General features: G+C 41.7%; 1 protein-coding gene across 3 annotated transcripts in view; it reads right to left on the reverse strand.

Annotated features, from left to right (window-relative positions):
- CYP7B1 (cytochrome P450 family 7 subfamily B member 1) overlaps positions 1–17080 on the reverse strand; it is a 217852-nt gene that overhangs the window by 44826 nt on the left and 155946 nt on the right. For all 3 annotated transcript variants that reach the window (XM_088469325.1, XM_088469323.1, XM_088469326.1), the window contains exons 3-4: positions 11231–11827; positions 10578–10784 (exon numbers count right to left, since the gene is read on the reverse strand). In XM_088469325.1, the coding sequence (XP_088325451.1) occupies positions 10578–10784; positions 11231–11827 (804 nt within the window). The remainder of the gene's footprint in view (positions 1–10577; positions 10785–11230; positions 11828–17080) is intronic.

Raw genomic sequence — 17080 nt, forward strand, 5'->3', positions numbered from 1 at the left:
TCGCGACAAAAGTTTGTTATTGAGAAATTCAGAAAAAATGTAGTGAAGTAATAAGGTGAAGTAAATGTTGCTTATCTGTCATCCTTAGGTTCATTTATGTAGTGGGTGACAGATTTGCCCTTCTGTTTGTCCACATATTTACATTACATTGACCATAAATAATTTGCTTTGGTGCTGGACCGCCAGCCTGAGGCATCCCTACAAATGTCCCGAGGCACCCCAGGGTGCCGCAGCGCACAGTTTGGGAACCACTGAGCTAACAGAATGTAAAATGCAACATTGTTACAAACATATAGCTCAATATTAAAACTGTGGAACTTTCAATGCATAAATGGAAACATTAAAAAAAACAGGAATCCCTGAAAAAGCATCTTTCAAATCTCCACTTTCTGTGTAGGTATAGTGGATATTGTAATTCAGAATCCAGTATAATTACAGTTTATATAGTCGTATAAGAGCCTTAGGACTTGATTCAGACCCGCTCGCTAGATGCGTTCGCTCGCTAGATGTGTATGCAAATTTGCCCAGGCAAGGCATTAGCACGCCCACTATGTCTTAGCGTGCGATCACATTGTGTATGCAGATGCCCACCAGCCTGTCTTAAGACGCCCACTTGCACACGTCATGTCCAGGAAGTGTATGCAACCATCGGTAACATCGGATGCGATCGCAGCACTTGTGGTTGACCATATCCTACTGTGGTCTCCTTATTACACGCTGCACCAGCAGATAGGGCTTGAATAGTAGTACACAGGATACCGTTTCTCCCGCTGTATAATTGAGCGGCAATACACGTGGTAGACGCCGCTACCTGAGGCAACGATGGTTCCACGGATGGCTATTATAGATCAGTCTCTATAGCCACACTATGATCTCTTAATATAAGTCCACCCTAATGGTGCGTACACACTGGGCGATTAAGTGGAATGACTGAACGATAATGATATCGTTATCGTTCAGTCATCCACTTTATCGTCCATTTTTAACATCAAAACGATGAACGATGACGACGACACGCGTTCCCGCGGGTCGTTCGTCATCATCGTTCATCGGGCTGACATGCAGGCCAACCTGACGATCTCGTCAGGTTGCTGCATGTCAGGGAATGGGGGAGAGAGCCCGGCGCTGAACGATATCGTTAATGATATCGTTCAGCGGCTGTGCTCAATGTCATGAACGACATTGAGCACAGCCTGCTGGGGACAACACTACACGATATCGCTCAGGGAGCATATCGTGTAGTGTGTACCCACCATAACACCTTAACGTATTTCTCTTTCCTGTAAAGTTTCATCAGAAGGATAAAGAGTGTCCTCCCAGTGTCATCTTTTAAAGGACAAACAATTAATTCTATTGGTGCACCATAAATTATTCATTCTGTTCACCTGCAGTCAATAACCTTTGGTATGGCAACCTTCAGACATTATGGGCTGTATTCAGAGGCGGCCATACGGTCTATGACCGCACGGCAGCCTCGATGTTTTGCAAGTGCGCATGCACACGAGGAAGCCTGGCTCCCTCGTGCGCATGCGTGAGATCTGCTACGACCGACAGCGCTGGTCGTAGCGGGTCTCTTTCCAAAGGGGGCGAGCTGTCGATGTTGATTGACAGCTCGCCCCGTTTGGAAGGCGGGCCGGGGGGGGTGGCAGCCCAAAAGGAGGCGTTCCTATGGGAACGCCTGCCGTTTGGGGGAGGCCCCACTGACATCACTAGTGATGTCAGTGGAGAGCTGACAGAGCCAGAAGCTCTCCGGGGCTTACGACAAGTGAGACCCTGCCCTAGGGTCTCGTCATAAGCCTCTGACCATCGCGACCATCACCCGAGCGGTCGTTAGAGCTGTGGGTGTTAACCCACAGCCTAACGACCGCAACAGAGGCGGGCGGTCAGGATGCAAGTGGCCGCCCAGTTTCTGAGCGACCGCTTGCATCCTCCGACCGCCCTATGTCTTTGCACTGAAAGTCCCTAATATCAAAGTAGTTAAAAAAAACTGTTCAAATCAACATATTCTCAGTATTATTATTTTGTGAAACCCATGAGTTGATACATGTTTATAATATTAATAATTGTAATAATACTCAAATTTGTTAATAACAAAAAAATACAGTTTTTTAAATAGTTTAAAAAAAAAACAGCTGCTTTGTTTTAGTATATGCATCTACACTGTATGACAAACTCTGTATACATGTGTAAAGGCAAATATACACAAAGATACAACACAAACTGCTAAATAGAAGAGAATAACTATATAAATACATAGTTGTAATATCCAAAATATAGATAATCTAAGATATGTATCTATAACCCTAAAAAACATAAAAAAGACTCCAGCTCTATTGTTTCATTTAAACCATCTGGTATAAAGAACCCATGATAAGGATCCAATGAGCCTCTCTCATATTTATTTATTACCAGTTATTTATATAGCGCATATATATATTCCGCAGCGCTTTACAGATAATATTTGACCATTCACTTCAGTCCCTGCCCCAGTGGAGCTTACAGTCTATATTCCCTACCACATGTTCACATAACTAGCAACACATGCAATACAAGGCATGAAAATAGCAACACAGCGATAGAGGAGTCATAAGTACCAAAGAACTAGTGTTTGCCTATCTGTCTGTCTATCTATCTATCGGCAATCTACAGATGCGTTCACATACACCTAGCCTCCCTGTGCATTAAACAGCCCATCTAGTAGTGTTATACAATGGCACAACGCGATATAGAACTGAGCGTCTTTTCGTGCAACCTTCCCCCCCAAAATGTGTTCCACCTGCAGAGCGCTACAAAATAGGATGGACAAGCAGCCCACGCCGATCAAAATGACATGTGGCATGCCCATGTTCTGCATGTAAAATGCATGTATGTCACAGTGTCAGCGTCTGTGACACTGTAAAGTGCATATCGCATGCAGATACAGCGGAGTCGCACACAGATTATAGGCATGCCGAACATCATTCCAGTCAGCACAAGCCGTTCCTGCATCATACTTGCATTGCCATGCAAATAACACACACTACGGGGGAAAAAGTCACCTGGAAAGACAGAGTCACATGGCACTCACCCGTTATTTGTAACACATCTTATAGCGCACATATATTCCACAGCGCTTTATAGAGAATATTTGACCATTCACTTATTTGGCCATTCATACAAAGTTTCTTAAACTTCTCCCCGCCTCTAAATGTGTTGCAACATGTTCAAGTCCCCACAGTTTCAAACCACTAGGATCTCCTTTGTGACAATCTCTAAAATGACGGGAGACACTGTGGCTAACATTTTTATTTACAATGTTGCGTCTATGCTCTAAAAAACTTAACTTGAATGGGCGAGTTGTGCGGCCCACAATTGTATTCATATTGCAGAACATAAATCACAAATGATGTATTACAATTAACAAATGTTTTGAAAGGATGGCTTCCATATTAGTTGATTCAACCAAGAGCACTCCTAAAGAGTCATGCATATGTGCAACACAAGGCCATGCCTTCATTCCAGCACTGTTGCTACCGTATTTGTTGGTTACTACGTGCAGAGTTATTTAATCTCCCTTTCTCTTTATTATATATACAATTCATTGGTCTGTTTGTTTGTTATACATTCGGACATCCCTGCACCGATTGGGATGAAACCAATGCAAGGTGGTCCAGTTGGATCCTGGCCAGGTTTTAGGGGGGATAGGATCCCAGCTGGACCTCCCGTTTGTGTACCCTGGGCAGAACTTTGTCCCGGGGAGCCTATTCTGAGCCTTACACTAGATGGATTTGGATAAAAACTTCACAGAGGGGTGGCAATTGGTCTTAGTTGCCTAATGCAGTGGGTGGGGCCTCGGCCGGACCTCACGGCAGAGTGCGCTGGGCAGAACTTTGACCCAGGGAGCCTGTTTTGGGCTTTCCACTGAATGAATTTGGATAACATCACATAATTTGGACAAAAACTTTACAGAGTGGTAAGATTGGATCCCAAAAAACAAACTAGGTTGGATCTTCCGTATATGTACGCTGGGCAGAACTTTGACCCTGGGACGCCGGGTAAAACTTTGACCCAGGGAACTTGTTCTGGGCCTTCCAGTGGATGGATTTGGATGACATCACATATTAAAACATAATAACTTGAAGGTTTAAATTAAACCTGGGCAATGCAGGGCTCTATATATGTATATATATATATATATATATATATATATATATATATATATTATTTATAAACACACATCATACATATAACACATACACAGGCACATATATTATTTATATTAAACACAGATACATATCACACACACACTTTTGATTTAGCACAGCAGGTTTTTGAATGGTGCAGGGATGGACATTTTGCATCATTAGGCTCCATCCCTCCCCACGTACCTGCAAATTGTTCATTATACCACGAGGGGATGGGGCCTGCAACCAGCATGCAGAAATAAATCAGACTGTGTACCGATGTCACTTCTACTAGGACTGTGGACTAGTTTACTTTATGTCTCATACTGGGTGACATGGTATGAACTGAAGATGATAATAAAAGCTTGGATATAATTAACATACAGTTGGTAAGCAGCATGGATTTCTACACTTGAATGGAAGTTAATACATTGTTAAATTAGTGTCATCTTGAATATCAGCTTATTAGGACAGAATAAAAGATGTTACATCCTATAATTCATGCCAAGTCACAGGGTTTAATGAGGTAAAATGAAATGTTAACTCAAACAGTACAAAATGGTGTGTTTGCATATTTTTATTAAAAAAAATAATATCTTAATTTTAATCTGAACCTTTCAAAATAAAATGGGAAATAATGAATGTTTTAGTCTGTTGAGACTTATATGGACATTCACAAATGGTCACAGATAGCTGTGTGGAGAGAACATAGGGCCTGATTCGGCAAGGATCGCAATTGCAAAGCTGCACGCAGGCTATAAATATGATGTATGCATGCAGGCTATAGATATATGATGTATGCACGCAGGCTATAAATATGATGTATGCACGCAGGCTATAGCTATATGATGTATGCACGCAGGCTATAGATATGATGTATGCACGCAGGCAACTTTGCAATTGCGATCCTTGCAGATATGGTAATGCACAGGAGGCATCACACCTCCTGCTGCATTACTTATCAGAGCTGCATTGTGCAATGCAGCATCCGATACTCTGCGGGAACATCGGCCAGCTAAGGTGACCCATGGGGTCACGCTAGCCGGCCGCTGCAGATGGCCACAAATGGCAGCAGACTGTCAATCAATGACAGTCTGCTGCCAGTTTGCATGCAGGATCACAAACCCCTTCAGCACATCTGCAGAACGGTCAGGCGCCTGCACAGATTCCCGATCATCAGGAATATTCGTTCAGCAATGCACTAACATGCACTGCTGAATAAGGCCCATAATTCACATGTACATCCTCCATGTTATGGGATTGACATCATCCTGTTCCCTGGCACAGAAACAGACAAATCTCAGGTGCACAACTCCAAATTATTAATAATATATATAAATGCAATAAAATTTTGCAATCAATAGAGGTTTTTAGCATAATCATGGCCAAGGTTATGGGCCTACCCACCATATCCAGGTAACCTCTTTCATGTAGGTCCCTAACATACTAGGGTTCAAATCCAGAGCGCAGGACCCCCCAAAACTGGCCCAGCCAAGCTGCCCCAGGGCACCACCATAGTAAGAAAAGTGCAGTGTAAAGAAATAGTTAGGAGCAGCCACAGCAGCATATAAAGAATCAAAATAAAAAAGTGAAGTACATATATATTAAACACACAGTGAAGGGTTAAAATGTGTTATAAAGGAAAATGTGTTATAATGCGGTGCCCTGAGACAGATCAACCAATGCAATCCAGGGGGACCCATGCCCCAGAAATGAACCAAAGTTGCACTACAGTATATAACTTGTAGGACTTACCTAGAATTGTGCCTAATACCAGTGTGCAGAGGTCGCATAGGACAGCTCTTATCGGAAGAGCTGTCCTTTGCTGTACTGATCGCATATTAGTGCATATGCGATCTGTACAATTGCGAGGTCCGACAGTAAGTGTTACTGCATCCCGCCCCAGGATTCAAAACTATTTTAAATGGGTAAATGCAAACTCTCAAATGCACTTTTTCTCTAGTCTCCACTTAATTGCATTCACAAATTATTTCAATCTACAAAATGTACCTCTTGTTTTTGGTATCAATAAAAATATATACAGTATATCAACTAACATACCAAACTGTCTTATCAGAACTTACTGACCAGTGCAAATTGGAGCACAAGTTATACATCTGAACTGCCTTGATTTAGGCAGAACAGTCACATTTTAAAGGGGCTGTCCCACTATCCCGACAGTCAGGACTTTTGTTCTCAGTGCTTGAACGGTTGTGATGTATGTTCTGGCAATACATGGGTATTCTTACGTAGAAGAGGGAAGAGTGCTTGGGGACTGCATAGTACTTTACTTCAAAATATCTAGGCACACCACGGAGGGACATTGAATGCCCCAACATAAAATGGGCATACCTTCAGGGTGACACGTACTGTACATAATGCATATTGGGAGCGGAGGTATGTAATGTCCATATCAGCTTCTATACCAACACCTTAATGCCCATTTATTTCCAGTCCAAACCTATGTCAGCATATAATATACTCTGTTAAAACTACTTACGATAGTGCCAGCAAACCATTTTACCATGAACCATATGTACAGGGCTATTTTTCTGGACAAATAGGTTCAGGAAATGTGGGTGGAGCTATAGAGAAACAATATATATATATATATATATATATATATATATATATATATATTTAGAATAGAAGGCACTCAATAGGGACTTTTCTTATGGAAAACACATTTTAGCCCAGGACATTACATCATAGTTAATGAGAGGTTCAGGTACTAAATTCCTGCTTGTTCCTGCTGTAAAATAGCACTGTATATGTATGTTACAATACTGCCCAGATATAATGACGTTGAGTGTCACTGAAAACTCAGATCACTAAAGAATGGCGACACAGTTGATCTTCCACAAATGTAACTTGTCCAGCTTCTGGAGGAGCACCTGGTGAATGGTTCACTACATTGACGTAGTACAACTCCTCCTGTTCTGCAGCATTCAGCTCACACTGAGCAACGCTGGTGCAACAATAACCGGCCTATTCCCCTGCTGGCTCCCTGGCTGGGCTTGATATGACAAGTGACTGGTGCCATGTCATAAGTCACCAGATCCATACACCTGTAGCTCCCTTCAGACAATGCAGGATCTAGGAATGTACTGTAGCTTATTCATTATTTTTCCTAAGGTACCATCTTATAATTCAGTGAAAAGATCAGCCACTGGACATCTGCTGTAATGGCGAGTACCTCCCGAAAGGCAGGGTTTCCAGCATCGGTTCCCTGTTATTCTGACGTCAGGGGAGTGTGGGGTAAGTTAGTAAAATACTCTTATGTTTGAGTATCTTCTTTAAATATTGCTCCATGGATGTCACTTGGGCTGTTTGACTGGATTAAACTCCCAGGGCACAAAGTTGAAGGAAGGCACATGATGCATCGGGATATTTTGGTTATAGTTGAGGGCTAAGCAGGGACATGCAGTCCGGGTAGGCAGGGGAGGCAGAGCCTCCCAGTCATAGTCCCTGTCAGACTGCAGAGTTTTGACTATAAAAATGATTAGAATAATACAAAGAAGATATCTATAACTTATAAATACGTTCTATGTATTATTCTGATTGTTTTATAGGCAAAATTCACCAAAATTGCAGCACTCCATGGAAATACAGGGAGAGATGAGAGAGGCAGCAAGAGCCCAGTCTCATCTCTGATAGCCAGGCACTGTCTGGAGCTGATAGCTGGGCACGAAGCAGCCAATTAAAACACAGAGAAAAAGAGCTAATGGAGGCATGCCTCACTGTGGGGGGGTGCCTAAAGTGAAGTGGGCTCGTTCAGAAAGTACTCAGACAACAGTGCTTAGTAGCAGCACTGAGGGAAGGAAATGGAACAAGCAGGAAACACACAAGGAGAAAAAGATGAGGAGGGTCCACTGTGGACAACAGGACACTGTCTGGGGGCTTGTAAATCACTGTGTAACAGGATAGGGGGTTTTCCTGGAGACTCCAGTAACTGACACCTCATCACTATGCAGGGACACGCACCTTCTGTGTAAGGGGTGGGGGGTATTCTCTGCTGGGGGGAGATCTCTGTGTGTTTGTGGGGGAAATCTGTTGTGCTAGGAGGCATCTTCTGTGCTAGTGGGAGATATGTGTGAGGGGGGAATCTGTGCAATGGGGAGATCTGTGTGTGGGTAAATCTGGCTCTGAAACTAGCCAGTGCCTCCCCACCACCAGCACCACCCGGTTGCTGACCACTGCAAAATAGAAGATCCTCTTGAACAACAGCTTCTCATCTTTACCACTGCAGCAGCTTCAATCAGTCAACAAGGAACTGCAGCAACGCAACACCCCTATGGCCTACCGACCTCAGGCCTTACCTACCGGTAGGTACAAGCCTTCGAGACTTTTCATTCATACGCGGGACGCCGCCAGGTGTACTACACTCACCCACTACACCATACCCCTCTCGCTCCCCCCCCCTCACCCACCGAGACTCCCAAGACTGTCGACCATAGTGTCCAGCAAGGGTAACGTCCCAGTCTATTGAACCGCATGGAAAGGAGCCCCCTGAAAGGTCGACCCACCTCCCCAGTCTCTCCCCCCCACCTCTCTTACCCACCACCACACCCACCTTGTTGCCCAGGACTATATAGGAGAAGTACTGTGACTACTCCAATAAAACCATTTACTCCCACCTTGTGTCCGCCTCTGTCATTCCATTGGTCCACCCCTCCCCACTCACTCACACCACACACTAGCAACCACATACACAGTCCAACACTCCCCCATCATCATTGCACCCACAGGGCGAGCGCACCTTCCATACCCCACCGTCAATATTCCATATTCTCCTAGCCACTAGTTATGGCTCTGCATTGTTCTTCAGTTGCAAAGTTACATTAAAGAAGAAATACAGATCTGCCATAATTTATTTTGACTTCAGTTTACATGACAAAAACCTGGATTTTCCTTACAGGTAAGCAGACAGCCCAATGCCCTAATAACTCTAACTTAACAGACTTTCTGCTATCTAAACCTGCAGCTAGACTGGACTACTGCCTGCCAACAGAGCCATGACTTTGCTTTCCCCACCTTTTAGATTTGGATGGGCGTGCAGAGGGACGAAAAGCTCAGCCAGTGTAGCTCTCTCCACTTTTATATCTTCCTCAGATTAGTGGCACATGTACCACCACAATTCATGTTAAATTGGCTTTCCCATGCTTTACATGATGGGGAGGCTATCTGTAGAGTACTTCCGCAAAGCTACAGTCACAGCGTTTGCCAATCTTAGGGATTAGTAAATATGGTTAAACCACATCTTCTGCAAAAACAGCCATTTTTACCAGATTGAATGGTCTTCTCCCTATAATAAATAAAACCATAATGTAGCTAAAGAGTTCTAGTTACCAGAGCAAAATATGAGCCTGGATGGGGAAGTGTTGGCTTGGAAAATCCCGCAGTAGCGGACGTGGATGTCACATGGTCCCATTTACATACTGCAACTCTGATAATACTGAATGAAACGATGTGAGCCTTCATTACATTTTACTGCATATTCATTTCCACACAATAAATGTTTTACTGTATATACAGGTAAGGGATATTGTAAAGTCATAAAACCCAGAAAGAAAAGCCATTGTAAATATTTGCTGCTTTTCTGCCACCAGTGAAGTTTTTTTTTATATAGTCTCTCCGAGGAGCTAAACAATTTACTAAAAATACGGGAACAATTGTTAAATGTAATTTAGTGGCTATCAGGAATTGTGTTATGAATTATTATTATCATTATTATTGTTATTAAAATTATGGAAGAAAAATCATCTTAACCCTGAAAATTTATAAGGGCAGATACAATGAAGCGGGATGTGAGGCTTCACATATCACAGGTTATAATGGGGAAAACCTCCGTCATTTCTAGCTCACACCCCTATGGGGCACAAGGTATTCCTGCCCAGATAACCCACTTTGTACGTATTGGCACGAGAGCTTCTGACGTGATCTTGCGGCTCATTGAATCTCCCTCTTTCTGAATAACAGGCCCAATACCTAGTATTCCGCATTCCATATGGCACACTCTTTAACATGGTGACATCACATGTACCATTTTGCCATCCAGCTTTTACCAACAAAAGAAACCTTTTCTTAATTTGTTATTACCTATACCAGTTGTATTATCGCCCAAGGAGAGGTTTAGAATCAATTAAAGAAATAGTCTTTTTTTCTGTATTATAATTATAATTAGTAATCTCAGATTTAGCCTTTTGTCTTCTTTTGTTAACTGCTGAAGCTGTAATGTTTACATGCAACAAAAGTATCTGCAGATATAAACTACCTAATTTATAATTGATGTAAATGGGTATTATCATGTCAATTAAGCAGCTGTGTCCTCCACCTTCTCAGTAAACAGAAACGTGTGATAAACGGAGTTTGCTGCTACTCGGTTTGATGCAGATAAGAACATAAATAAATTACCTAGTAAAACCAGGTTGTCCAACTGTTCTCTGGTGAAATGAATGTCGTAGTCTGCTCCCCGCTTCTGACCTGTTGACTGCAGCAAATGGTCAATTTCGTCACGCACTGCTGCAAGTGCTTCTGGGTGCCGCACAAGGTAGTACATGGCCCAGAATGTTGCCGGAATCGTGTTCCCCACAGAGGCCCAAAGGAAGGCGAAATGATGTGCTGAGAGAAAATAAGTGAAAAGGAAGATTAATAGCATTTATTACACTGATTAGATTTGCAGTGTGCTAATTAAAAGATGTTAGGACACAGACCCAGCCAAGGATCAGTGAATGCTAATGAGGACCAATAGGCTTCTGAAGTCTAATTTTCTGCTTAATGAGAATAGTTTAAAATGTAATGTCTGTGGAAGGGGGGGGATGAAGTAAAGGGAGTATATGCAGCTCAGTTATAATCTCTTTCTCATTATCAGCATTAAGTATCTTGTTTTACCACCTCAGCGGAAAAAAAAAAAAAATCAATTAATATATACGGTTGTTTGAGAGTAAAACATTTTATCATTAGCCAATTAAAAGAAGCATAAAAAAATTTCAAGGTCGCAATTTGGCTTTTTTTATTTCGAAGGTCTACAGTAAATTATTTTGTCTATGGTACAAAGTAACAGTTACCTGCTTTGTCGTGATCCTGGAGAATGTCGTATTGTTCCAGGATTTCTTTCCGAGCCTGGATAACCTCGGACTGGTCAAGCCATGTGTCCATCTTGCGAGGCATGAAAAATCCTATCAGTTGTTCACGAATATTCCTGGTATCTCCTAGCAACGCCATCGGTATGTTTATGACAAGATAGGGGAACTTGGCATCAAACTTTGTAAATTTTTCTCTCATTTCACTAATAACTTTGCGACCATCTGCAACAGGATCTCTTCCATAGAGTGTCATAAAACTGGCTTCAAACATGATAGAGCAGCAGAACTGGTACATTTTTTCTGTTTTCCAATCTGTTGCTTGTGAGAATTTCCATTTGAATACATGTTGGAGACTTAGCATCATGCTGTCAGTGAGTTTGTCCAAAGGCTTACCCTGCATGATTTTATATATTTTGTGCATATTATCCTGGAGTTGTGGGTAGTTCGCTTCTGACAGAGGGGGGTAGCCGAACGTCCTGGATGCCATATCATTAGAGAACTCGTGGAAGTCGAGCTTCTTGCCATTTCTAATGACATACTGGAACTGGGTTGGATCCATGAAAAATGTCATATATCTGCCTGTGTGAGAGAAAACATATCACTGGCGTCAGTTTCCTGACATTATTATCCTAATCAGCACCAAATACACTTAATATTTGCATGGCAAACCGTTCGTTCTACTGTAATATGCGTAAGTATGGTAATTGGAGCTAAAGGAAAGTGTAAGGATGACAGTCACTTGCTGATCCACACATTAATTACTTCAGATTTCAAAGGAGATTACACTATAAGGTTTTCTAGTATGGAAATGTATGGAAACGCCCTGGACTTTAAAGTTACTGCCTTCTGATGTCTGGAAGATCATTAGTCATTCAACCCTATTCTCGTTTTGTAAGGACAGTCCTGCTTATTCACATTCTGCAAACTCTCTTTATTTTTTGGGTTTGCTACAACATATAGCAGATTATAGCCCCATTCACTGGCACCCAGAAGCAAGCAGTGGTGTATCTATAATGGATGCATGGTGTGCAGTGTTCAGTACAGATGAGTCCAAATACATCTAGCCTTCTGATGGTTTAAACAGCCCTTCTACTCGCGCCATGCCGTGGCTTGACTCATGCGTCCCTTTACCTTCAAATACGTCTTATTCGCACAGCTATGTGCATAGCTAGTACAAGCAGCTTCTGCTGATTAAAATGATATGCAGCATGCCTATGTTCTCTGTGCATCTGTGGGTGTATCTACGTGTAAGACGCATTTGAAGGTAAAAAGATGCACGAAAAGACGCTCGGCGCTACCGAGTCACACTGAGCTCCCGTGTTATGTGTGGCGTGACTTGTAGTGCACGGAGTCCCGCAGCTCTGCACAAATCACCGGGAAAATTATGCAGTGGCCATTTACCCCTCGATTTGCTCAAGTGCAGTAGAAAAACTGATGGAAAAATGCATGCTGCTCCATTTGTATGGAGGCTGGATGGATACTGCAAACGGGCACCCTCCTCACTTAATACGCCCCTGCCCAGAAGTGTCTTCTTTGTTCTTAAAATCATAGGGCTGAAGCAGAGTTGAATGTACACCTGTTTGCGTAGCAAATCTAGTGTAAATTCGCACTGAGCGTGCTCAGAAATTAAGATCACTCAATGGCAAGATTGCAGTCATTTGCATCCTGATCGCATCCACACTTACGTCTGGAGAGGCAGAACAGGATGTGAATGGGGGTTGGCAATGTTCAATGAGGGCATGTTCATGAAAATGGGTCTTATGCAGACCAGTGTATATATGCCGGTTAGGAGGCATAGCTTTTGCACCTAGTATGGCGAATGGTAGCAAACTAGGTGCATCTGCAGCCGATGCATCTCGCCATGCATACTGCTCTGCATATGTGCAATGATATCCTATTTTTCACAGCATGTTCATGTTTCTTTTGAGTCACGAACGCCAGTTTTACTACCAACTCTGTTTTGGCTCACATGTGTGATATTGCCAATTTGCAAAGTCAAAGAACATTTTGGCTGAGAATGAAGTGTTTGCCAAATGAAACTTCAGCCTTTGCATGCACACGTCGGAGGCAGCCATTTTGTGGGAAAGAGCAACATTCATGAAAGCCTCTCATCTTAGTTATCTTAGCTAAAATTATTTGTGATTAAAAAGTTCTTGTCACCTTTGATTTTGCATAATTAGCAGGTCTTTATTGTTGCAGTAATATACTAATGTACTTTCATTCAAGTTCCTCTCTAAATAATTTGCTGCATGCAATATTTTATTTTACAGGTGACATTTGTGCATCTTGTATGAAAATCACTAAACTCTCCGTTTGTTTTTCTCCCTTTAGAATATAATGAGCACGGTTGGAACAGTGGTTAGCATTATTGCGTCACAGCAATGAGGTCTTGGGTTTGATTCCTGACTGTGTGGAATTTGTATGGGTTCCCTCTGGGGGCTCTGGTTTCCTCCCACAATCGAAAAACATACTGATACTGTAGGTTACTTGGCTCCTAACAAAAAGTAACCATGTTTGTCTGTGTGTGTACATGTGGTAGGGAATATAGATTGTAAGCTCCTCTGCGGCAGGTCTGATGTGAATTAACAAATATTCTCTGTAAAGCGCTTACGGAATCTAAATAAATAACTGGTAAAAATTAAATAATAATAATATGCTTTCACATTTTTTAGAAAGTTGTATTTTTAAGGATATTCTATAGATTCACATCACAATTTGCAAATCTTCTGGACATAGCTATTGGTTATATTATTGATAATTATTAAATACATTAAAACAAGTAACATTTTTCAAGTGAATTTTGCTGTACATTCAAATCATCATTAAATAAGAATAAATGTATTTGTTCATGCAACCATTTTATCCAAAATACTGTAATAAACATGCTATTAGATTCTGCCTGTGTTAAAGGGACCATCTGTTCCAAAATATCTTTGGGAAGCCAAGTTCTACTTTGTTTCAGCAGTCTGCTTTTGTGTTTGTGGAATGCATATTCTAACCAGCTAGTTCAAGGACATACATCATTCACAGAACAATTGCATTGCAGAAATTCATGCATCCACCACATTAAAACAACTTCAATATCAGTATTGATACTAAGCCTATTTTACATCCTTGTGACTTAATTGCTACAGACAAATATCCATGAAGTGAAGTTGTAAACCTGGAATTAAACCCCCCAAAAATGAAACAGCTTGGTTTGTGTTATTCAAAGAGCAACTCTCGAAGTAATCATTTAAAAGGAGGACTTGCTGAATTTTGTCAGAAATGTATTGATTTATCAGATCTGAAAGCGAATCAAAATCACTGCTTGATTTGACAGATTTGAGGCAATCTGACCTACAACTGAATGAACCAGGAGGGCAGGGCTTGTGTAGCACTGCATTAGATGAAATGGATTTTCAGGTTGAAAGAGAAAAAAAAAACAACAGAAAGGGCTAATTACTAGTGTATTTAACATATTTAAAGATATACAGAACAATAAATAGGTATCTGATTGGGTTAGGAGAGAACACACAAAAATGTAACCTTCAAATCAATTAACTGGATTTCAAAAAGTCAAATTAGCTTGAATCAGAATTGTGTTTAGCTAGTTTGTTTTGTTAAACTAATAAAAGCAATGATAATAATGGTTTAATAACTATTTTGCACCACAAGGTCCGATTGTGAGACATCCTTTGCTATTGGTGCCGATTTACTTTAAATATGATGCATGGAAAAACCACCAGTGTCACCTATGTACAGTATCTTTCTGTAGGTCTAAACAGGATCTAAACAAAGGGAAAGAAACAATTTTTCTGACATTTGACTGTGCTCTTCAAGAACCAATTTAAATTTACATTAAAACATTAAACATTCTCTCTACTGTTTCCATACTATTTATCACTATTGCCCACTAAAAAACCTTTGGTTAGCCAAGAATTTCAATTTGCCAAATTACAAAAGGTCAGAATCCAACAACTGAACTGAAGCGACTTGCTGTGTCTGGCTGCTTTCAGACCGACAAAATGCGACATACACGAGTCTATCAACCCGTTGTTCATGGGTCTCAGCCTCTTTACCAGGGTCGCGGACCCAGGTTGGCCCCTTTTACACATAAGGCCATATCCAATTAGCCGCGAAAAAGTGAAAACATAATGTTGGAGACGTGTTCACACAATTTGCATGTTTTGGTGCAATCTTTTACCATCTTTTGTCTATGCGCGCTCCTGTTTTTCGCTTTATCCTATTACAAAAGACAAGAAAATGAAAATGCATGAATGCGTTAGTGGAAAAACCAGTGAAAAGCTCAGCAAGATTTGGGAAAATCTGTCTGTACCCTATAAAAAGACTAACTGCCATAGGAAATCAATTTAGAAGTGTATTAGTGGCCCCAATAAAAGTATTTGGGGTTCTTAAATTGTGTTGAATGAAAAAATTATAAAAAAAAGTTTTTTGGCCAAAATAGAAGCTGCAGTTAAATTAGGGGTACATGAAAATGGGTGCAGATATATTTTTGTGTCCTAAAACTGAACCTTTAAAAAATGGTACAAATACGCCTGGAGCAGCCACCTGCAATGTTTAAAACACATACAGCCCCCAAAATACCTGACCCACTACTTTAAACACATTTGCCAACACTTTAATTTTTTTTACCCCACATATGACATGTCATTATTGACCAAATTATTGTAATGAAAAAAAAATATTTTTGCCTAATTTGTCATTAGGGGGGTGTCCAAGGGGTTCTGAAACTAGCCCCCACATTTTTAATCAAAAATAGGGATTTAGCACATTTCCTCACCTATTCTGAGATGGTGAAAACAGTTAACCGGTTTTTGTCAATGAAGTTGTTGCACGTGCGCGGATTGCAGGATACGAATTTTTGGCCGAAACGTTCGCACCTGCAAACACTTTCGCCAAAACGCTACTTTTCGCATCTAATTGGATATGGCTCATAGTCTAGACCTGGTTCGGTGCGTGTGTGAAAAGGGGTATATGTAGAATTTCCGAAACAACCGAATAAGGCATCAGGTCAATTCTGGTTGTACAAGAAGGAAGGGAGGACTTTTAGGTTAGGTTCAGCTGTAAATCGTGGAAAAACAAAATTACAGCATATGTCAGCTATATCTACAGTACTGTATATATTATGAGCTGAGAAAATCAGTTTATATGTCTCTTTGTATAATATATATCTGTGTGTCCTAACTATGTAGAGTTTTCTGTACATCATCATGTACATATTGGTCTGACTGACAGCAAACTGTCCCTGGAAAATATTTTTTAATTGTGGGCAAATTGGAGCACCCCATGTTAACTTATAGTAAGCCACAGATAGGGGCGTCTTTAGAAAGGAGGGGGCTCGTGTGCATCCCCTGTCACGGGCCCCCTCCTCTCACTCCGGCGGCCGACTGACGTGGCTGGCTGGCCACCGCAGAATCAATAGACTCTGGGCACTAGAGTGTGCCCGGAGTCATTGAGCATGCGCAGATTGGCACGGAAATGGCATGGCAGCATTTTCCCCGCGATTTCCTCACAGCGCATGGGCAAAACGCCGGAAAAATGGCCACAGAGGCCATTTTCCGGCATTTGAGCAGCGCTGGGAGAACCGACGCGGGACCTCGGAGAGGAAAGTTTTACACAATTTGGGTGCAGGGTGTGTGGTGCGGACCCCCCCTGGACCCGGGGGCCCGTGTGCACCGCACACCCTGCACCCATTAAGATACAACCCTGGCCACAGACATGGGCTGATGTAGAGGTGAATATATGCACTTTGCGCAGCTTGACATATTGCTTGTTGACCTAAAATATATGTTCGACATTCTAAATGTTGACTTTTCATTCCACACACAG

The sequence above is a fragment of the Taudactylus pleione genome, unplaced genomic scaffold, assembly GCF_031769625.1.
Source record: "Taudactylus pleione unplaced genomic scaffold, aTauple2 ptg000090l, whole genome shotgun sequence".
Classification (NCBI taxonomy): Eukaryota; Metazoa; Chordata; class Amphibia; order Anura; family Myobatrachidae; genus Taudactylus; species Taudactylus pleione.